Here is a 22,896-nt window from a genome sequence, read left to right as displayed (position 1 = left end):
TAGATAAATTATATCTATAATCTGATTGGTTGCTATGAGCATCACCTCCTCTTGTCCTCTTTATAAGGTTTAATATATCATCTTTATTCTAATGTTCTTGCGGAGATGTTTATTACATAAGACTTCATGTATGAAACTCGCATTCCTCATCTTAGAAGTCACTCAGAGATTATTTGACAAAAGTCCATGAGGTGTTTCTAAATTAATGACTGCCATCATGTTTATGCATGTGTTATAGCTTATCTGTCTAATATGTGAAGATCGTTTTAGCCAAACATGATCATTTCAACAGTCAATCCTATGGTATTTTCTTTCCATTAGGTATTCCTACTATATGTGTTATTGTATGGCTAGTGACAAGAATTTATTTAGAGGATACTGGGTAAGTTGAATACTGTTTTTATTAAACAGCTTAATTGTTTCTTTATTTATCTTGTATATTTGACATATATGTTTTATGTTGTAGATGCTGGGATACAAATGAGCAGAGCGTTCCTTGGTGGGTTATAAGAACACCGATTATTATTTCCATTATTGTGAGTAAACTTTAACAATCCTTCCAATAAGCTGTATATTTATTTATTGAGTTATTGTAAAGATGTATGTTCATGGTAAAAAGATTGACTGTCATGGTAAATGATTAATCATCAAGGTAATATTACATAGTGATTTTCACATAATTATTAATAAAGTGATTCTTTGTTAAAAGTGGATCACACAAACTTTGCAGTTCTGGCCAGATCTGTCCTACCTGGAGCTGGGTTTCTCACTTCCGATGCATGATACCAGGTACTGGTGACACTGATAACAGGATACTCACAGTGTGTTTCCCATGGTGACTGCTGAGTGGCAACCATGCATGGAATGGGTATGAAATCCCGGCGGCAGTATAGTCGCCAGTTCATATCCCGACGCCGGCAGCCTGAAGGGAGAAGATCCCTACAAGGCAGGTAAGTAATCTATCCCTACCCTCCCCCACAACTTAGTGGTGCCTATCCCTAACATCCCCTTTAGTGCCTAACCATAACCTCCCCCTGGGGGTGCCTAATACTTACCCACTCTCACCGCTCCCTAAACCTAACCCTTCGGGGTGCCTAACTCTAACCTCCCCCCAAACCTAACCCCGCTACGCTCCCTAAACCTAGCCCCCCCCCATGGCTAATGCTAAGGGCACCCCGGACTTACCTCGTTTGGGCTGGCGTCCTTCGACGTTCAACGGGATTAAGATAGGCGTCACTATTTTGACGCCTATCTTATGTTCCTTGCCGGGATTCCAATGTCGGTATTGAGAAGGCCGCAGGTCTCATAACTACATCCTCCATGCATGAGATGATTAGATGGGAGCTTCAGTTACATTTCTATCGGATCTAGTGGTTGCATAAACAAGGACCTCATGCTTTTATAAAAGTCAGGGGTCTATTTACTAAGCAGTGTTAGGAGACAGAGTGAAAAGTGATAAGGTGCCAGCCAATCAGCTCCTAACTGCCATCTCACAGGCTGTGTTTGAAAAATGACAGTTAGGAGCTGATTGGCTGGCACCTTATCACTTTTCACTCTGTCTCCTAACACTGCTTAGTAAATAGACCCCCTCAGTCATATTACATCTTTCATAGCATATTTAGTAAATGTGACATTGCCTCTCAAGTAAAAACAGGAGGCTTAGATCCTAGCACTTCATAAGGAAACACCACATCTCACACCTACTAACACGTCCCCCATCAACCAGGGCCATATTACGGCTTGTGGGGGCCCTAGGGCAATTTAAATTGTGGGTGATCTACACCAGTAAGATTTACCCCCCTCTTCCCCACCCACACACCTGCCGCCACTGTCACCACGGTTATGATGTATTACATCAGATCCGCGACGCTGTCAGAAGTGCTGGGAACTGGCAATATATTACATCATGTCTGCTGCCAAGAGTCGTTTGCCAATACTGCGGCAAGGGGGCAATGTGTGGGGGTCCCTGGATGACTACCCCTTATAATCCAACCCTGCCACCATCTAAGTGGTTTATCTATGAAGTGTCTTGCTAGTAAAAGCACTGCCCTTTTAAAAATTGGGCATAAACACGAACAGAACTATAAGGTTTTACAACCCAAAGCTCTTGTAAAACCCTCTGCCGAGTTGTTGTTGGATGTATCCGCCTCGACCATTTGTGGTAGACAGAGCTTTCTATTTCTGCCACCTGTCTCGGTCTCATGCGTCAATGCGATGTCTGATTGGGTTTATGTATGCCCAAAAATTCAAGTAGCATTCAGCGTACCAACTCCACCCCTCTATCATTATTATTATTATTTATTTATATTGCGCTAAAAGGGATCCTCAGCTCCTTACAAAGTATATAGACAGAAACAGAATGAACAAAACAAGAAAAGGTGACTTGCAGTACAGATTGCAGGACATAGACATGGTATAAACATTGCTGCATAAGCGGTCATAATACTCAAATAGGCAACAGGGTGGCAGAACCCAAGGTTTGGGTGCCATTGTAGACAATAGGGAGTAGATAATGGTAAAAGTAGGGGTAGGAAAAGCACACGAAGGAAGAGGACCCTGCTTATGAGAGCTTATATTCTACAGGATTCCACTACAGGTACTTTAGCTGAATCCACCTTCCACATCTTTACGACAATGTCCTTAACCACTGAATCAATTTCCATGATTAATTACAGTGTTTCCTTATTTATTTAAATTGGTTACTGATTCTTTTATATTACAGGTTAGACAATTTTAAAACATAGGCGTGCGAAACAGCTTAAAGATGCAGGCAGTACTAATCATGCAGTTTAAATGGGGTTGGGTACAGGGATGCCAGCGCTCTGAGGGTCTGATTCAGAGCCGCTCGTAAGCGGCCGCTCGTTCGCTCTGAGCGATGTTCGCACAACTGTGCATGCGTATGGGTCGTAATGCGCATGCGCAAACCAGTCATTGCGGTCAGAAATCGTGCGCTCGCAAAACAGCGAGGGGCTGCTAATGTGATTGACAGAATGTACCGTTTGTGGGTGGTAACTGGGGAATGTGCTTGAAAACGGGGGAGTGGAGATCCGAACGCAGGTGTGCCAAACGGTAAAAAGGGCGTTTAATGGGAGTGCATAATTAGTAAAGGAGCGTCATCGACCACGTCACTTGGTTGACTTTTAACCTGAACTGCTCGCAGTGATAGCGGTAAGAAAAACCTACCACAAGCACTGTGAGCAGTTCAGATGCCTTTCGATGTACCCGATTAATCTAATAAATACCGGAGATGACGTGTGGTGCGAACGGCAAAGGGGCTTTACAAAATAGCGAGCTAATTTTTAGTTCGCTCGCTCGCTCAGACATAGAGGCGTCAACAAACCGCAAAGAGTGAGCGCTCAATTTAAATAGCCGGCCCCTTTTTTTAAACGACTGTCCGCAAATAGCGTCCGGCTCTGAATCAGGCCCTGAATCCCAGCGGTCAGAATCCCAACACTGGCAACCCGATAGAGTTAGGATACCAACACCTGCTGGTAAGTACACTAACCCTACCCCTCCCTCCCTGCACCTTCAACCTAGCCTCGCAGCGAGTTCAAACCATAATTATGTTTTGATGAATAGGCTGTATCTCAAAACAGGATCTAAAGCCAAGAGGTAATGATTTTACTGGACAATCCCTTTGCTATTCTGTAAACTATTACTAAAATATGATGAGATGATAGAGACCTAGGGGTATATTTACTAATGTTCGATTTTGAGTTTTGTGTGATTTGACATTAGATTTGTGTTTGATTTTCATTCGATTTTGCCTTTGGAGATTTACTAAAGGCAAAATCGAATGTCAAATCGAAAATAAAACCAAATCCCAGTCCAATCCAACTCAAAATCGAACATTGGCAAAAAATCTGTACTTTTACATAGACCAACATACAAATCCCTGATTTACAAATATTCGATTTGAAAAGGAACACCAAATTGAACTCAAAATCGAATTTCAAATCCCCAAAATAATAGACCTGCTTCATGCTGGCAATTTTAGCATGAGCAGGTATGAATTACACAGATGCATGCACAGATCAGTGAGATTCGTGCATGCTTCTGTGTGTCAACAGGTTGCAAAGTGTTGGAAAAAAAATTCAAAATTATGTGGGGTCCTCCCTCTAAAAGCACAACCAGCACCAGGCTTTTCAGAGTTGGTCCTGGTTTTGGAAATACTGTGCAATCTTTTTACACACAGAAGCATGCACAGATACCAATTCTCAAATGTCCATGCTAAAATCGCTAACATGAAACAGGTCTATTATTTTGGGGATTTAAATTCGATTTTGTGTTCGATTTGGACATGGGCATGCAAAATCACTATTCAAAATTTAACCAAATAGAATTTGATTAAGAAAAAGCTTCCAAAATTGAATATTAGTAAATATGGGATTTTGGCAGGGATTTCTACATTTGATTTCATTCAATTACAGGTGAGCTAAATTGATCATAAAAATTAGAATGCAAAATCGAACTTTGATAAATATACCCCCTATGGTCTTCAGCGTTCTTATTATTGAATTTTGACCACCGAGCAGAGATTCTCTATTGATATTAGTATATTGCCTCTGGATAGTTTTTCTCCCTGAACAATTCCAGTAAAGAGCAAGTTCAGAGAATTCAGGGCCTGATTCAGAGCCTCTCACAAAAAGCATGCGCTCGCTCTGCATCAGGGCGTGTATTTTTGTTTTTGTTGCGCCCTCTTGGCCGCTTGCATAGCTGTGGGTTACCACCCATAGCTTATGCGAGCGGCCACGGTGATGGACCATCGGGCTTGCGACGAGACCCTTGCGGTAGGGTCTCGTTGCCGCAAGCCCCAGTGGACTTCCTGCACTATTGGAGCAGGAAGTCCACCTACTGACATCACTAGCGATGTCAGTAGGGCCGCCCACAAATGGCAGGAACACCTCCGTTTGCTCAGCCACCCCCCCGCCACGCCTACAAAATGGGGCGAGCTGTCGATCAACATCGACAGCCATCCCTTTTGTAGTGAGTCCTGGAGCGAGTGCTTTTTGCGCTCGCTCCGGGGCTCACGCACGCGCAGTGCACACTGGGCCACCATCGACCCGCTTGCGAGCTCATAGCGCTTGCGAGCGGGTCTGAATCAGGCCCTCAGTCTCCTCATAAACTGACCAGATGGAGTATTTTGCAACCAACTTTTATAGTGGTCACTCTCTTTACACAACGCTTTCTAAAATACGTGTAGGACTGTATAATAATATACATAATACTTTGTTCTCCTTTACAGGTAAACTTCTGCCTATTTATTAATATCATTCGGATCCTGATTCAAAAGTTAAGATCTCCTGATGTAGGGGGCAATGACCAGTCACAGTGCATGTATGTATTATTGCTCTCTACAATCAAAATATTGATTTTGTTTTGCATGTACAATAATTACATTTTTATTTCAGTGACCCATACTTATTTACTGCCATTACATACTGTACCATAATTAAAAGTATTACATTCCACGCAATACATGCATATATGCATACAATCATGACAACTCGGACTAAGATGTAAATAATTGAAGAGGAATGAAAACATAACTGCACCTCAAGTGCCATTAAAATGTATGAAATAAGTCAATTAAAAATAATGCTATTGAGAATGTGCAAGTAGAGAATTAAGCAGTTTATTAAAAGTCCATAAAATATGTTGTAACTTGTACGAATCCCCAGTAATACAGAACAACCTTGAATTCTAAACCTCAGTAGGCTGTGAGCCCACAGCAAAGATGTATTTTTTTTATTAATTAGTATAAACCACACTTTTTTATATATACAGATGTTGCTAAGAAATTTTAGTTATTAAAAACGTAACATTCAAATGAGGTTTCAGTAGCCAATTTCAGATAGAACTTCTATGTGAAGTATCAGGAGTTACTCTAATAATTTGTTGTATAAATATTTTAATTAGGCAATATTATTTTGAGTGCAGGTACCCTATAAAGAAAATCATCTCAATGGCATATTCTACAGTACATAATAATACCTCACTAGTGAAAAGTTGTCATTGGCTGTAACATGATAACCCAATGCAACTGACATTTTAAACCAGCATATAGAAAGGTGAATGAGGCTTCTGTATGCAGAGCACTAATTATCATACTGCTGTATATGCTCTGCTCCACTGCATCTCAGCACCAGTCTGATCCCCCAAAATTACCGCTGACGTTGTAAAGATCCAAAGCCAAAAGATGTTGTCCGTCATAAATCGTATGGATGAATCACCACACAATTACATTCTTTACTGCTCTTATCGGGTTTATAGCTGCAAATGTCTGTCTGCCCTGAGAGAGCGATGCACAATTTGCTGTGTGCTCAGTTCAGCTTCATTAGGATGTTTTACCTCATTTTTAATATGTTATCTATGCTTTCTACCAGGAGGCTCACAAAATCTACCCTTTTGCTTATACCGTTGTTTGGAGTCCACTATATGGTGTTCACCGTATTCCAGATGCCCAGTTTAAGTGAATGCCAGATATGGTTTGAACTTTGTGTTGGATCATTTCAGGTAAATCAAGATTAATGAGGAGATATTTGTGAATTCTATGACTTCTCTCACTATATTTAACATTTGCATTTATTATATGTATTTTTTTATAGGGACTGGTGGTGGTGATTCTGTACTGCTTTTTAAATACAGAAGTAAGTTATTTGTTTACATTCAACATTAACAAAAAATGATTTTTGCTTTTAAACAAGTACATATGCAGCAGGTTTATTTGCGACATATGGTATTAATATGTGACACCCTAATTCAGTGTATGCGCCGATCACATCATATGAAGCAGTCCATCTGTATTATTACCTGTACTATCTCCCTTGTCTAATGGGGTTGGGTACAGGAATCCCGACAGTCACAATGCCAATGGTCAGAATACCGAACGCGACATTCTGACAGCTTTTGGTAAGTATTCTAACCTCAATCCTAACTTTAACCCACCCCTCCCACAGTCTAGCCCTAACCCACCTCTCCCGCAGTCTAACCCTAACCCACCCCTCTCGCAACCTAGCCCTAACCCACCCCTCCCGCAGCCTAACCCTAATCGTCCCCTACCGCAGACTAATCCTCTCCCTAGTGCCTAACCCTAAACCTAAAGCTAATACTCACCATCGGGATTGTGACCATCGGGATGCCACTGTTGATAATGTGACCGTTGGGATTCCGACTACATCCCATCTTGTGCTGGGCATATATTATATAATTATCTGGCCAATCCGCCAGATATCAGCTGATCTGCCAGTTAATTGTACAGTGTATTTCAGGGGTTCCCAACCATGGTCCTCAAGGCACACTAATAGTCCAGGTTTTAAGGATAGCCATAGTTGAGCACAGGTGACTTAATAAGTATCTTAGTTATTTAGCTTTTTCCATCTGTGCTTAAGCATGGATATTACTAAAACCAGTACTGTTATGCTGCCCACACACATAGCGATATTTTACGTGATCTGGATGATTCCGACACATTGGAACGACAGATCGTGTAAACTATGGCCAATCGTGAGTAAATCGATCACGATGCGATGCGCGTCCCCGCTGGTCGCACATCGCATCGTCAGATCTGCCGTGCTGTAGGGCAGATCTGACAATCTAGGACACGATGCACTGTAAAAGTCTGGATGCAGGAGAGATCATATGAAGATTGGACACCAAATCGTGAGAAGATCGTGTGCAGAGCTGCCGGGGAGGGTTTCAAGGGAAATCGTACACATCGGCTAATCGTGAACACATCGCTATGTCTGTGGGCACCTTTAGTGTGCCTTGAGGACCGAGGTTGGGAATCACTGGTGTATTTGCACGATCGACCACAAATTATCGGTCTGTTGGACATGACGAATCGTTGGCACATACGAAAGATCTGATAATTTGTAAGCTGCTAATAAACTTTAAATATTACCCATAGGCTTTAAATTATAGGTGTATTTACAGTGGGTGCAGGGTGTGTGGTGCACACGTTCCCCTGGGTTCACGGCCCTGTACTGCACAGCATGCACCCAGATTATGCTTACTTTTTGCCTGTCCCTCCTTCTCCGTGGCACCATCTTCCCAATGACATCTTCAAGAAGATGGCACTGTGCAGTGAAAGCAAAGATTCTGGCATGGTGCCCTCCAGTGCACAAGGTAAGATATGCGGCTGTGGTCCCACTGCTCAGAGGATGGACCCACTGCACAAGTGCCCCCTCGAGTGTTAATACGTCCCTGCTTTAAAGTGAAGGGTAAAGGTTTTGCATGGCTTTGAGTAAATTAAAAAAATACCTTTGAAAATGGGGTTAATTCCATACACAGAAAAATACAGAAGCAAAAAGCTGATTTTAGTGTGTATTAGTGTTGAAATGTGGCTGGTTATGTACAGATCTGAGCATTCCAAGCAGTGTATCTTATGTCCAAAACAATGCACCTGACTCTGCACATGAATGCGATTTGCAGGGCAAAATATCCATATGAAATTCAAGGTACAGACTGTGGACGTACAGTATTTGGAGGCATTTCTGATTTAATGGTCACAGGTCAGGTGTTTACTATTATTGGTAGATTCCATAGGTGCCAGTGGTGAGTGATGGAGGTCAATCCACACAATTGATAACTTAATCAGGTCTTTGGTTTATTAGCCAGGTAGAACAGGTTTGCAGGATGACACTAGGTTAATGCAGCATGTACTGTATGTACAACAGGTACACAATACACATATACAATGGATCTACAGTACCAGATCCAGCTAGGAATGTATGGGGTAGCACAGGTGGTGTGCAGACAAATGGGAGCACACACCTGTGTGTATGCATAGAGTGGTGGCAGTAGAGGATGCACATACTGGCATATATAGGTAGTGGTATAGTGGTGATGATATAATGGAACGTGCAGGCTCACTGGCCTATCGCAGTCTCTCCATTATGGAGTCTCTCAGGGGCATGGCCTTCCTTTTTGGAGGATGGAGCTGAAGACACAAGTTATGATTGTGCAGTAGTAAGTAAGGATCCGATGTCGGTCTGAGTGCCGCCAAGTAAGGAGACAGCGCAGGGTGCTCTCCCTTAACTCCCCTCCTCACTCAAGGCTGTCTCTGGCTACATTAACAGCACATTCCACATAGTCAGTAACCAAAAACATAAAAGGATATAAACAAACATAGCATAACACATCAATATTTCTAATACATTTCAGGCAAGATCTTCATAGAAATATGTTAACCTTTGGTTAACATATCAGCAAGATTCTCCTCACAAACTACATAATTCACACTGACTACAGTTCTCTCTACCAACTCTCTTATGAAATGGTGTGGGTTGGGTATGGGAGATCGACAGTTGGGATGCCAGTTGTCAAAAGACCGACAGCAGCATCCCGATGCTCAGAATCTAGACAGGAAGTAGGTAAGTATACTATCCCTCCCCACTTCACCCCCTAACCCTCCCTTCCTGCATCCTAACCCTTACCCCCCCCACCGCACCCTAACGCTCCCAGATAGTGCATAAACCTAACCCTCCCCCTTTAGTGCCTAACTCTAACCCCCCCTTGTGGTGCCTAATCTTACCCCCCTTCCTAGTGATGCCTAACCCTACCCCGCCCCCGGGGGTGCCTAACCCTAACCTCCCAACCCCACAGCCTAAACCTAACCACCCCTACACACACAGATAACAGCTAACCTGAGCCGTTATACTTACGATCTGGATGCCAGCTGTCAGGAATACGCCGTCAGCATCACACCCGAGAGATTCCAGTGCCAGTGTTGTGGCCGCAAGTCGGGATTCCAGCACTAGGATTTCACTCGCCGGCATCCCGATCGTAGGTAAAGTAACTACATCCCCTTATAGCAATGTGCTTAGAACAACCATAATGTTTGGCGCTGGAAGACAAGTCAATTGCACCTTTATTGTACAATGCTGATGGTATTATTTGGCCTTAGAAGACCTAGTTCTCTCCTTCAGTAACAACACCTTTTTGGCTTATTCCGTAAGTGCCATTTACTCAGGTAGTGGACAAGGCAACAGTAGGTTGTTTTCTGCTAGCCCAGCTGATGGCTGTGCTTGCTAAGATATCCAGTATAGGAACAGGTATCTGGTGTAGGATCGCCTATCATACTCTTCTGATCCCCAATCGGCAACACAGAAAGCTTGTAGATCTGAACTTTAAGATTTCTCAAACTTTAGTTTCAAGGAACTGCTGCCTTTCAGGTATCTCAGGATACGCTGAATAGCAATCCATTGCTCTAACCTAGGATTGATAGCAAATTGGTTGGCATGACTGACTGCGTTCGTGAAGTCTGGACGTGTACCAAGACGTGCATACGTTTAAAGTTACAATGGCATTTCAATGAGGAACTCTTTTTCCTTCCATTCCTGCCTCTGAAGTCGGACACATAGCTTTAGATAATTTTGTACTTTTGTCAATTGGTGTAATTACAGGTTTAGCATCTTATTTTGAGCATTGTCTCCATATACCTTCGTTGGTCAATAATAACAGTCCCATTATTCTTATTTTGCTTTATTCTTGACCTACAATAGTAGTTGGTATGCTAGTCCAAGGTCTTTTAGATTGAACTTCTAATTTAGCAAATATCAGACCTCAGCATATCTGGCTTTTTGTCCAGCAAGCAACAAATCATCTATGTACTCAATTATGATGAATAACCTTTTTTCCTTCCACTTGTAGTATAAGCAGTGATAAGTTTTAGAATGTACACTGTCAATTTCTAACAATACACTTTGATGTACAGTACCAGCAGCAGCCATTTTATTTTAGCCCATACAATGATTTATTTAGTAAGCATGCTTTTCCGTCTGGAAATGCATTTACATTGTAATGTTCCAGTGGCTATATGTTTATCTCCTCAGCTAGCTCACCATTTAAAATCCACTTGGTACAGCAGTAAATTATAGATGGATACATTTACAATACATATTGTAACACAAGGTATTTAAATGAGGATTACAGACAGGCAGGTATTTTTGGTAAAGCAGTGGCTTTTAAATAGCAGCAAACACTGCACTGTAGCATACGTGAGTTTAGGCCTGCACACATACAGGCACATAACATATAATAAACAAACAAACATAAAAGTCTCAGCACTCCTTGTGCTAATGTCTGTGGAAATCGGTATGAAATACTGCTGGCCGTATTGCCGGCGGTTCGATTCCCGGCAGCGCCTGGCCGACCAAAGCAGAGTACCCAGCAGCGGAAGCACGACAGCGCTGGAAATCCCAATCGTCGATAGGTAATTATTGACTAACCTAGCCTAACCCCCTAACCCTCCTTAGGGGTGCCTAACCCTAACCTCCCCCCCAAGTGCCTAACCCTAATCCCCCCTCTAAGTGCCTAACCCTAACCCCCCCTTCCCCGCTGCCTAAACCTAAGTCCCCTGGGTGGTGCCTAACCCTAAGTCCCCCCCGGGGGTACCTAGCCCTAACCCTCCCTCCCCCTAGCCTAACCCTAAAACTCCTGGGGGGGTGCCTATCCCTAAGTCCCCCCTGGGTGCCCTAAACCTAACCCTCCCCCCCACGGCTGTCCGCTCGCGGCGCCCGGCATCTCTTCAATAGGGATGCCGGGCGCCGGTCTCACGGTGTCAGGGAAATGTCAGGCATCTACATCTAGAGTCTCGGCATTTCACCCTCGCCGGGATATGACAGTCGGGAAGCCAGCTGCCGGTATTAAGGCAGCCAGCTTCCCGATTCTATACCTGTTTGTGGACCCTCCAGGTCATGGCACCCTAATGCTAACCACCACCCCCAGCCTATTGCCTAGCTAGCTTATCCAGCATCAGGAGCAAGGAGCCTCAGGTATGTGGAAGTTTTAAACCCTTCTTGTGCTCCAGTGATCATTCCAGCTGGGCCTGTGTAAATGTGAAACCCTGGAATTCCACACCTCCACTGCTAATGCAGACCGCACAGGTTTCACTCCAGCCTACCTTGGAGGGAGCTGATTCCACCAGAATGTGGCCAATTTAGGTGAGAGACAACCCCTCTCACCACAATATACATTATACAGTGTATATAGCAATGAACATATATAATATACTGTACCTTGCAACAGGCGAGAAGCTCTCACCGTAGTCAATGCCTGACCTCTGGATGTAACCCTTGGCAACAAGTTGGGTTTTGTAGTGGGTAAAACTACCATCACTGTTTAGCTTATTGAAGAAGACCCACTTGTTTTTGACTATTTTGCGGTTACTTAGCTTGTCCACAATGGTATAAGTGTTATTGTCGTTTAAGGCTGTAAGCTGCCCGCCATTGCTTGACTTACTTTGCTTTTTATATAGTTTGAGGATCACAGCAGACATAGGGCCTGATTCAGAGCCGCTCGTAAGCAGCCGCTCGTTTGCACTGAGCGATGTTCGCACAACTGCGCATGCGTATGGGTCGTAATGTGCATGCGCAAAACAGTCATTGCGGTCGGAAATCGTGCGCTCGTAAAACAGCGATGGGCTGCTAATTTGATTGACAGAATGTACCGTTTGTGGGTGGTAACGGGAAGGTGCTTGAAAACAGGGGAGTGGAGTTCCGAACGCAGGCATGCCTAAAGGTCAAAAGGGCGTTTAATGGGAGTGCATAATTAGTAAAGGAGCGTCATCGACCACGTCACTTGGTTGTCTTTTAGCTTGAACTGCTCGCAGTATTAGGGGAAAGAAAATCCTACCACAAGCACTGCGAGCAGTTCAGATGCCTTTCGATGTTCCCGATTAATCTAATAAATACCGGAGATGACGTGTGATGCGAACGGCAAAGGGGCGTCTTTACAACATAGCGAGCGCATTTTTCGGATGCTCGCTCAGACATAGAAGCGTCAACACACCGCAAAGAGCGAGCGCTCAATTTAAATATCCGGACCCTTTTTTAGAACGAGCATCCGCTAATAGCGTCCGGCTCTGAATCAGGGCCATAGTTAGCAATTTCCTCGCTGAAGCTTTTAAGTGGTGTACCTTTGTTACTCCTCATAGTGCTCTTGCTCTGTTGGTTGATCACTTGCATCTCTAGTCTCAATCTTTGACAGTCTTCTAGCTGTTGACAAGTATAGCATCAAGTCCCTGTGGGATTGCAATCCAGCTTACTTTTGGTTGAAGCTGCCTCGTGAAAGACTACGTTTCTTGACTTTACAAGCATTTGATAAACAAAGTCCCCCAATTTGTAACCTTTGCTTTGTTGACAATATCCAAGCATAATATATTAGATAAACTTGGGCTCTAACTTGCAAATCTTTCTTTAGGGTTATGGGCATATACTTTACATCCATTGACACAGAGATGATTGACACTTGGCTTTTTACCAGACCACGCCTCCAATAGTGTTTTAATTTTTATCTGCCACTGTACTGTAGGTGCTCGATCCTTGAAGTACACTTCAGTAAGGACTGCTTATGCCCAGAATCTTTTATCCAGACCTGCATCACTTAACATAGGGCCTGATTCAGCAAGGAACGCAAGGGAGAGAATGCACGCACCCGTCCACTGCGAGACTAATCAATGCATACGTACGGAGACAGCAGCACAAGATGCAGATGCCCAGCCCTATATTAAGCCGCCCATCTCCCTTTACTCACAGCCTGATCAGTACGCAAGATAGTGTAAACATCAGTAACATCAAGAACCATCGACCACATTTGCATAATAGGGGTTGACCAGACCTCGCGCAGGATCTTGGCAACTTCCTGTGTGCACGAAGTCTCAGCACTGAGTCCATCGCTGCAGTGGCTTAATTATGGACGTCCCTAGAACGGAATCCCAACGCACAGGCACACTTGCGTTTGCCCGGCCACCCTCCGTCACCACCCACAAATGGCACTTCCTGTCAATAAATATCAGAAGGGGTCTGCGTGCATGCTGCGTGTAGTCTGTGTACGCTTGCCCGATCGCACTGGCTAGTTCACGCACACGCAGTGCGATGCATACGCATGCTAAGTCAAAACCATCGGCCAAGTGCGTGCGTTCTCTCCTTTGCGTTGCTTGCTGAATCAGGCCCATAGTCTGTCCTTTCTCAGTAATTGTTCTATTTGTCCTCTCACTCATGCCATTCCGTGTGTATGCAATTGTTAATTGCTGTTTTCATATTCTCCACTGTTAACAGAACTTAACAATTTCATTTTCAGGCCTGTTTTGGTTTCCATCAAATTTACTGGTTACTTTACTTTTAGTTTTCAGGCGGTATACGTGCATCATCCTTGTAACATCATCTTTGAGTGTCATGAAGTAACAGTTACCACTCATTGACTCCACCTCCATTGGACCACACATGTCTGTGTGCACTAGTGCCACTTTAGAAAGGGGCAACATGTTATGCAACTCACATTCTGGTCTTTCTGGGTTGTTCTCTGACATCCCCATCCCATGCCATCTACAGGTTCTGCTCATTGTCATATCCTGCTATATAGACTGCTTGGAATCTGAAGCCCCCATCGCACAACACTTCTCTGTGTTTATAATTTATAGTGTTGGCACCAGGTTGTCATTGCAATTTCAGTCCCTCTTTTATTGTACGTAACACATTGTCCCTCAGAGAATTGTACACTGTATTGCTGCTTTCAAACAGATAGCTTGGCAGCACATAACTCCAAAGCTACTTACTAGAAAATCATACTCTGGCATAAGGTACAGTATTGCAGCATAGCCACTACAACTTCCTCATCATCTACTTGGGTGCTTACTGAAGTCAACTGCTGAGATACAGACAGCATCATATTTAGATATTCATTCATAATCTTGCACATAATTAGCTTAGTGGTGTTCTGCGCCGCAAGTCGATTTGTCTCATTAAGCCATTGGGTCTAATTCAGACCCGGTCGCAAGCGCCGATGCGCTCGCAACAGGGTCGATGGTCCCCACAGAGCATGTGCATTGAGGGCCTGATTTAGCGAGGATCACTATTCTGCTAGAACGCACGCACCGCAGTTGCTTATATTAGCGGTGAAATGCAAATGTTTGTAATCGCATTGCGAAACCAGCTTACCATAAGGACGATCACTTCCCCTTACTCACATACGTATACTTGGGCAACATAGCAAAATAATCGGTAACATCAAGTAACATCGGACCCATACGCACAGTTAAGGCAGGTCAGACCTCACTCAGGAAATACTAACTACAGGTCACGCTATGAGGCCTCAGGCTGCGTATGGAATTGCAATGGATAATTTATGTACGCCCCTGCAACGCCGTCCCAACGCAATGGCATGCCTGCATTCGCCCGATCCCTCACCCCGTCACCACCCACAGAGGGCACTTCCTGTCAATCACTGTGCTCGGGGTCTGCATTGCCTCTGCAAAAGCATTTCCAATCGCAATTGCTAGTTCGTGCATGCGCATTGCGATGCATACGCATGCGCAGTGCGGAAACATCGGCCGAGTGCATGCGTTCTCTCCTTTGCGTTCCTTGCTGAAGCAGGCCCAGAGATTGCTCCTATACTGTGCAATCAGAATTCTATGAGAGTTGAATTTAGAGAACACATTTTTACTAAATACACTAAAATAGAAATAATGATAGAAAAAAACAGTACTATTGTCACATGGAGGGGGGTAGGGACTGGGAGACAAACAGGGGCTGGCTGGCAACTTTTAGCCTGGGGGGCAAATGCATGCAGGCGGCCCTGGCAGAGGAGTAGCGTGTAGTCAGGGTGCACGAAGAACGTGCGTGCTACGGTGCCCCCCCCTCAAGTGTTTCAGGGAGGAGGCAGGTCCATATGGGATTAATGTAAAGTAAAAATAAAGATTAGGGACAGCTCCATCGTGGTGCCCATATGCAGTGCCCCACTGTGCCCCAGGAGAGGATCCCCTTATGCAGGCCTCCAGTAGTGCCCCCAGTAGTGATCCCCCCTATGCAGTGCCCCTTATACAGTGCCCCCAGTAGTGGTCCCCCCTGTGCAGTGACCCTTGTGCCCCCAGTAGTAAGCCCCTTACATACTGCCCCCAGTAGTGGTACCCCCTATGCAGTGCTCCTTATATAGTGCCCCCAGTAGCAGTCCACACCCCATGCAGTATCCCCAATAGTGGTAACCCTTATGCAGTGCCCCTTAAATAGTGGCCCCAGTTGAAATCTCCCCCCTATGCAGTACCCCCAGTATTGCCCTTTTTATAGAGCCCCCAGCAGTGGTCCCTCGATGTAGTGCCCCTAGTAGTAGTCACCTCCCCCTTATGCAGTGCCCCTAGTAGTTGTCCCCTCCCCTTGTAGTGCCCATAGTAGTAGTAGTCCCCCCTTGTAGTAGTAGTCGTAGTCCCCCCCTTGTAGTGCCCCCAGTAGTAGTCCCCCCAGTTGTAGTCCCCCCCTTGAAGTGCCCCTAGTTATAATCCCCAGTAGTGGTCCCCCCTTGTAGTGCCCCCCCCTGTAGTGCCCCCAGTAGTGATCTCCCCCTTGTAGTACCCCCAGTAGTGGTCTCCCTCTTGTAGTGCCCCCAGTAGTAGTCCCACCCTCTTGTAGTGCCCCCAGTAGTCCCCCCCTCTTGTAGTGCCCCCAGTAGTAGTAGTCCCCCCCTTGTATTGCCCCCATTAGTAGTAGTCCCCCCCCTTGCAGTGCCTCCAGTAGTGGTTCCCCCCTTGTGGTGCCCCCAGTAGTGCTCTCCCCCCTTGTAGTGCCAGCCTACCCCCCAGTAGACACACGTAGTTAAAAAAAAAAAACACTTACCTGAATCCCCGCTCCCGCCGTCGCCATCCGCTCCTCCGTCTGTCCTTACCGGGCCTGGCCGCTCTGCATTATGGGAGAGATGTCATATGACGTCATGACGCCTCTCCCATTGCCCACTGCGGGAGCCGGAAGATGGAGCGGCTCCTGCAGTGGGCGCAGCAGCAGCTAATGAGAGTCTGACAGACTCTCATTGGCTGCTGATCAAAACAAATACACAGCTGCTGGAGCCGGCGGCTGTGTGTTTGTCACTTGTGTAGCCAGGGCTGCCATCAGAAATTATGGGGCCCGGGACTACCAAAATTGGCACAGACACAGCATGTGCATATGAAATAAAAAATACACCTGACCTTACCTGTATGGTGGTTTCTCTGTGATGGGGAACCTCTTAAGAAATTGATCCTCCCTGGGCAGATGGTGTCTTCAGTCGGTATTCACTATTCATGTAGGAAATCCCATTGTCCGGAAAATGCCTGTTTGTGTAGGAATATAACTAATGTCATTATCATACAACAAAGGTTCAACCAGACTCACCACCTGTGTCTCCTCCGGCCTGCTGCCCATGTGTCACTCCAACCTCCTGCTCCATGTCCTATCTATCCCCTTGTCTTTCCAGCTACATACCCCATGTTATCTCCAGCCTCCTGCTCCCTATGTCACCTCCAGATCCCTGCAACATTCCAAATTCCTGTCCCATCTCCCCTCCAGATCCCTATGTCATTCAAGCCTCTCTGCCCTGTGTCATCTCCAGCTTTCTGCCCACTTTCCTCCCCGTCTTTCAAGCCACCTACCCCCTTGTCTTTCCAGCCTGCCACCCCCTTGTCTTTCAAGCCTCCTGCCCCCTTTCCACCCGTTTTTCCAGCCTTCTGCCCCCTTTCCACCCCCATTTTTCCAGCCTTCTGCCCCCTTTCCAGCCTTCTGCCCCCTTTCCACCCCCGTTTGTCCAGCCTTCTGTCGACTTTCCTGCCTTGTGTCCCCTTTCCTCCCCCGTTTTCCCGGCCTTTTGCCCCTTTTCCACGCCCGTTTTTCCAGCCTCTGGCCCCCTGTTCACCCCCATTTTTCTATCCTTCTACCCCCTTTCCACCCCCTTTTTTCCAGCCTTCTGCCCCCTTTCCAGCCTTCTGCCCCCTTTCCACCCCGTTTTCCAGCCTTCTGCCCCCTTTCCAGCCTTCTGTCCCCTTTCCAGCCTTCAGCCCCTTTTCCACCCCCGTTTTTCCAGTCTTCTGCCCCCTTTCCATGCCCGTTTTTCCAGCCTCCGGCCCCTGTCCACCACCGTTTTTCCATCCTTCTGCCCCCTTTCCACTCCCTTTTTTCCAGCCTTCTGTCCCCTTTCCAGCCTTCTGCCCCCTTTCCACTCCCCTGTTTTCCAGCCTTCTGCCCCCTTTCCAGCCTTCTGTCCCCTTTCCAGCCTTCAGCCCCCTTTCCACCCCCATTTGTCCAGCCTTCTGTCCCCTTTCCAGCCTTCTGCCCCCTTTCCACCCCCGGTTTTCCAGCCTCCTGCCCCCTTTCCACCCCCTTGTCTTTCCAGCCTATGTCCCTTCTCTTACCTTTTACATGATCCTCCATTAGCTGATCCAGGTCTCAGTCCCACGCGGCCGGCGGCTCCTCTCTTCAGCAGGGAGCGCGACGTGACGTCACAAGGTCAGTGTCGCGCTCCCAGCAGTCCTACAGGTAGGAACTGTGTCACAGCAGGAACTGCCGCTGCGCTGCCGAGCAAGACCATATAACTCGGCGGCGCAGCGGCAGTTCCTGCTCTGACACAGTTAATAATAGTGATGGATGTATGGCGTGGGAGAGCTGCCGGCAGTACTAGGAGCGCCGCGGGCAGGGTCCCCAAAGTGTCCGGCTGCTGCCATGGCTTGTGCAGCAGCAGAGCTTAGCAGCAGGTGGGCCCCCAGAGTGTCTGGACGCGACTGTTAGGGTGCAGAGCAGGAGGACTTTCCTGGGCTTGGGCTGCAGCGGACGGGCGGGCCCCCCGAGTGTCCGGGCCCGGGACTCCAGTCCCGGCAGTCCCCCCCTGATGGCGGCCCTGTGTGTAGCGCTGACCGAACTCCGTCCGGTCAGCGCTACACACGCGGTGCAGTCTGTGTCACAGTGACACAGACTGCCCCGGCCCGCATGAAGCTGTGGCCCGGGGGGCACATGGCACCCTGCCCCCCGGCCCAGCCCACCACTGGAGACAAAGGAAAACACATAAGGGAAATGGGGTAGGCAACTTATAATTCTAGACTATGCAGGGGGATGTTGATATCAAGCATGTCTAAGCCGTTTAGATAAAATATACATAATGCAGATAAAGCATGGACTGTAGTCATTTTTTATAAGGAAAGCATACTGTATTAATGTGCAAATAACTCAATAATGTGAGAACATAAAATGTAGTAATTGTGGAGAGGAGTGCTCTTCTACACTGTCTCCTGCCATACAGTGATGCGAAATGCAGCCTACTGCTATTACTGCTGTCACTGCTGTTAACTCTGTGTACCAGGGGCGTAAGCTCATCCGAGTCACCCAGAGGCAAGTTACAGTTTGGCGGCAACCCCCTCAGAAAAAGGCAAAACAAATTTGATGCATATGGGATGCGGTTAATATACAGACACCCGGGATGCCGACTGCCGGGGTCTCGGTGATGGAATCCCGGAATGGCTGGAGATGTCGACGCCGGAATCCCGACAGCCGGAATCCCAAACGTGAGTATAGTTTAGGCGCCATGGGGAAGTTAGGGTAAGGCTGCAGGAGTGGGGAGGTTAGGGGTAGGCTCCAGACAGGGGGTGTTAGGGTTAGGCACCATTGGGGGGGAGGTTAGAGTTAGGCACTAAGGGGGGGAAGGCTAAGTTTAGGCACTAAGGGGGGAGGGTTAGGTTTAGGCACTTACCGGGAGGGTTAGGGTGCGGGGTAGGGAGGGTTAGTATCAGAGTGCAAGAAAGAAGGGTTATGGGGTAAATATGACAGGGGAACATTATATACCATTCCCCTGTCGGGATTGTAAGCATTGGGATGCCACTGTCAGTATATTGACAGCCAGCATCCCAAGTGTCGGGATATCATAACCAACCCGGTGCATATATATGCGGCAGTGTGGCATGAAGATGTCATGACATACACCACACAGTGCCGCACAGCGTATACACCGGGGCCTGGATCGGAGGTGTTAATTACACAACATACTGCACTGGCAGCACTGACACATAAAAATCATACAGCATCCTACACCACTCATCACTGCTGTACCCCTCATTCCCTGAGGAGCCTGCAGTGTGCTGGCACTAGCACACATGCTAGAGTACACAAATACTACATGCAGTGTTTCATCATGTGTATATCACCCATGCCACACCGTGTCTCATTATACAGTACATATCACCCATGCCACACCGTGGCTTATCACATGTATCAACCATACTACATAGTGTCTACCGCATGTATCATCCATGCTACATATACTGTAGTATCTCATCACATGCATCACCTCTAGTTGTTACTATTCTGGCACATGACCAGAGGCGTCACCAAGTCTGGTGACACCCGGTGCTCACTCCGTATAACCCGAAAGGGGGCATAACATATCAAAATAGGCCGGATCTGTACTTGAGCTGAACCGGACTGGATCCGGACTTGGATGAACCGGACTGGATCCGGACTTGGACTTAATAAGAATAAGGGATTTGCTGAACTGTGACAGCACAGGAACTGGGGGCAGCATCCACTGTAAGGGACTGAGGAACAGGTCTCTGAGTAGCACAGGTAGTCTGAACACAGGCAGGGCTGTGGAAGACATTGCACTGGCAACCAGACTGTGAAGCAGGAAGTCTCTTTATAGTACTGCCTGAGCACTGATTGGCTAACAGGGTCAGGTGTCTGCTGTAGTGAATGATTGGAGAAAGGGAATCAGGCGCTAAGTGGTGCATGGAATCATGTGATCACTGAAGAGACAGAGACTGGAGGATCAGCAGTCAGCTGACCGAAAGTGTCATGGTGGTGCCCAGTCTCCAGAGCACATGGACAATGGCGGACACTGGCATCTCAGAGAAGACCCTGCTTCCTCTGACAACGCTGCACACTGGAGCCATGGAGGGAGAATGATCAGCACTAAAGGATTGGAACAGTACATCCACATGATCTCTGCAGCTCAGGTCTAACTCATCAGCTCTCACAGACAGAGAGACTCACAGGTGTGCAATCAGTCCATAATGGAATCCAGGAGCTAGCAACACAGACATGCTGCAGCCTCCAGGTAATCTGGATATCCTGACCTGCAGAGCAGGATGCAGAGGTAAGTCACAGGACTATTAGTAAAACATAAGTCAGGATCATGACACTGCACTGTCGGCTCCTCCTCTGTGACAGGAGCCGAGTGCTGCAGGAGAATGTCACACTGCAGCACCCAGCTCATGTAACTGAGGAGGAGCCATCATTTTGGTGTCACCCCCTCCGAGGGAGACACCTGTTACCAACCGCACCTCCATAGTGATGCCACTGTACATGACACCTGCACAACAGAGGGTGGATGAGCACAGGCTATGTATGTATGATAAGGGCTGGGGGGTCATTCTTTGTCTACCCCATACATTACCCTTCATCCTGCCTGATCACAGGGTGAACCTCGCACATTACATTACAGCAGTGCAGGGAATAGTATAGTGTGGTTGTAGTGTGTGCGCCTTGCACTAACCTCTGTTCGACCCCAGATACACCTTCAGATGGCAGTACTTGCCGTACACCTTTTTGCAGCCGGAGTAGGGACACTTTTTCAGTGGTGATTTGGGGTCAGCTCTGCTTTTCCCAGGCCTGGCTTGCTAGGCTCCGGATAAAGGCGAGGAGGTGTGGCTGCTCTGTCCTCATGTTTTGTGGCTGCTGCAGCCACACTCATCACCGGCTGGTCCCCAACTGCCGCAATCTTTCCTTCCTCTCCTCTGCAGCCAGGCCGGGGCCCTAATGGAAGAGATCAGCCAGGATCCAGGCTACCACGAAGAGGAACGTGTTATCCTTTAGAGTCTAGTCCTCTTTGGTGGCAGCTGCCCGGCAGACACTGTCTATCTGGAGGAGTCTCTTCAGGGCTGGCGTCCGGGAGTGCTGCCCCTGTTGTGTATACCGCTGTTACTAAATGAACCCACCATCCTGGTTAAGGATATCTGTGTGGACTAAAATCCATTTCATATTCCCCTGTCAATTATTGTAACCAAACAGATTATACCAATAGTTGTGACAACTGAGTTAAAGATAACCAAAATGTTCAGTCTGTTTTGAGCTGTATATATAAATGAGCAATATTTTAGGAGACAAAATGAACCTTTCAATTAATGTCGTTCTCCTGTAATAATAATATGTAGGGGTATGATATGTGAATGTTCAGGGTATATTTACTAAAGTGGGGGTTTTTAGAATTGGAAATGATGCCCATAGCAACCAATCAGATTCTACTTAACATTTATCTACCACCTTCTAGAAGATAAATGCTAGAATCTAATTGGTTGCTAACATGCTAGAATCTAATTGGTTGCTATGGGCAACATCTCACTTCTAAAAACCCGCACTTTAGTAATATACCCCTTAGTGCCAGTCTGACATTTCTAAAATGTAATTTATAGAATCGGCACAGACAGAATAAAGAAAGCTGGAAAGAGAGAGTGAAGTAACTACTACAAACCTTTAAATAAATAATAATTCCTGTTATTAATGGAATTCTATGTTTTCTGATCAACAATTAGGTCCAAGGGGAGATAAAAAGAAAATGGGTGAGCCTGTATTTGAACCGATACCTGAACCACGACTACCGACTCCACAGTCTATCTATTTCCCGGAACGGCTCAGAAGGTGCACCTAAGTTTCACCGAAACTCAAGAGCACCATCTATTATGCAAACTGAAACTTCAGTCATTTAACTATTGCAATCATAAACAGGAACATAAAAATGCCATCCTTAAGGACTTTTAAAAAATTTGCGCAGCTAAAAATGGTATCAAATAAATCTGTACACTGTGTACAGGGAATGGTTTATTTCAGTTCTGATGACCAATGGACTTTTTTATGAACTTTGGGACTTAATGTTTGCACTTTCTGCTCTATAGGCTTTTTCTACCGTCCATTTATTTACATCTAATTTATTATAATTGTGTATCTTCTTTATGTTTTGTGGAACATATTTAGTTATTTGAGTTTTAAAGTATGTTTGTTTGTATTGTATCTATGAGGGCTGGTGGATAATTGTGTGTTGTGTACATTTGGGTAAAAGTTATTAAATCAAATGTACCAAATCTATCTATATCTAACAATTAAACTGATTTTAATATTA

At 46.1% G+C, this 22,896-nt stretch overlaps 1 protein-coding gene across 2 annotated transcripts in view; it reads left to right on the top strand.

The window, feature by feature from the left end:
• Positions 1-22,896, top strand: part of VIPR2 (vasoactive intestinal peptide receptor 2) — a 194,513-nt gene extending 171,617 nt beyond the window's left edge. The window contains exons 8-13 of one of the 2 annotated variants that reach the window (XM_088445403.1): positions 322-382; positions 467-536; positions 5,246-5,337; positions 6,387-6,516; positions 6,609-6,650; positions 22,313-22,896. In XM_088445403.1, coding sequence (XP_088301529.1) covers positions 322-382; positions 467-536; positions 5,246-5,337; positions 6,387-6,516; positions 6,609-6,650; positions 22,313-22,486 — 569 coding nt within the window. In that variant the 3' untranslated portion in view covers positions 22,487-22,896. The remainder of the gene's footprint in view (positions 1-321; positions 383-466; positions 537-5,245; positions 5,338-6,386; positions 6,517-6,608; positions 6,651-22,312) is intronic. The other variant, XM_088445404.1, reaches the window with a different exon arrangement.

This window comes from Taudactylus pleione, unplaced genomic scaffold, assembly GCF_031769625.1.
Source record: "Taudactylus pleione unplaced genomic scaffold, aTauple2 ptg000380l, whole genome shotgun sequence".
Lineage (NCBI taxonomy): Eukaryota > Metazoa > Chordata > Amphibia > Anura > Myobatrachidae > Taudactylus > Taudactylus pleione.
Note: the sequence above shows the minus strand (reverse complement) of the source record. Positions and strands in the feature narration are given on the sequence as shown.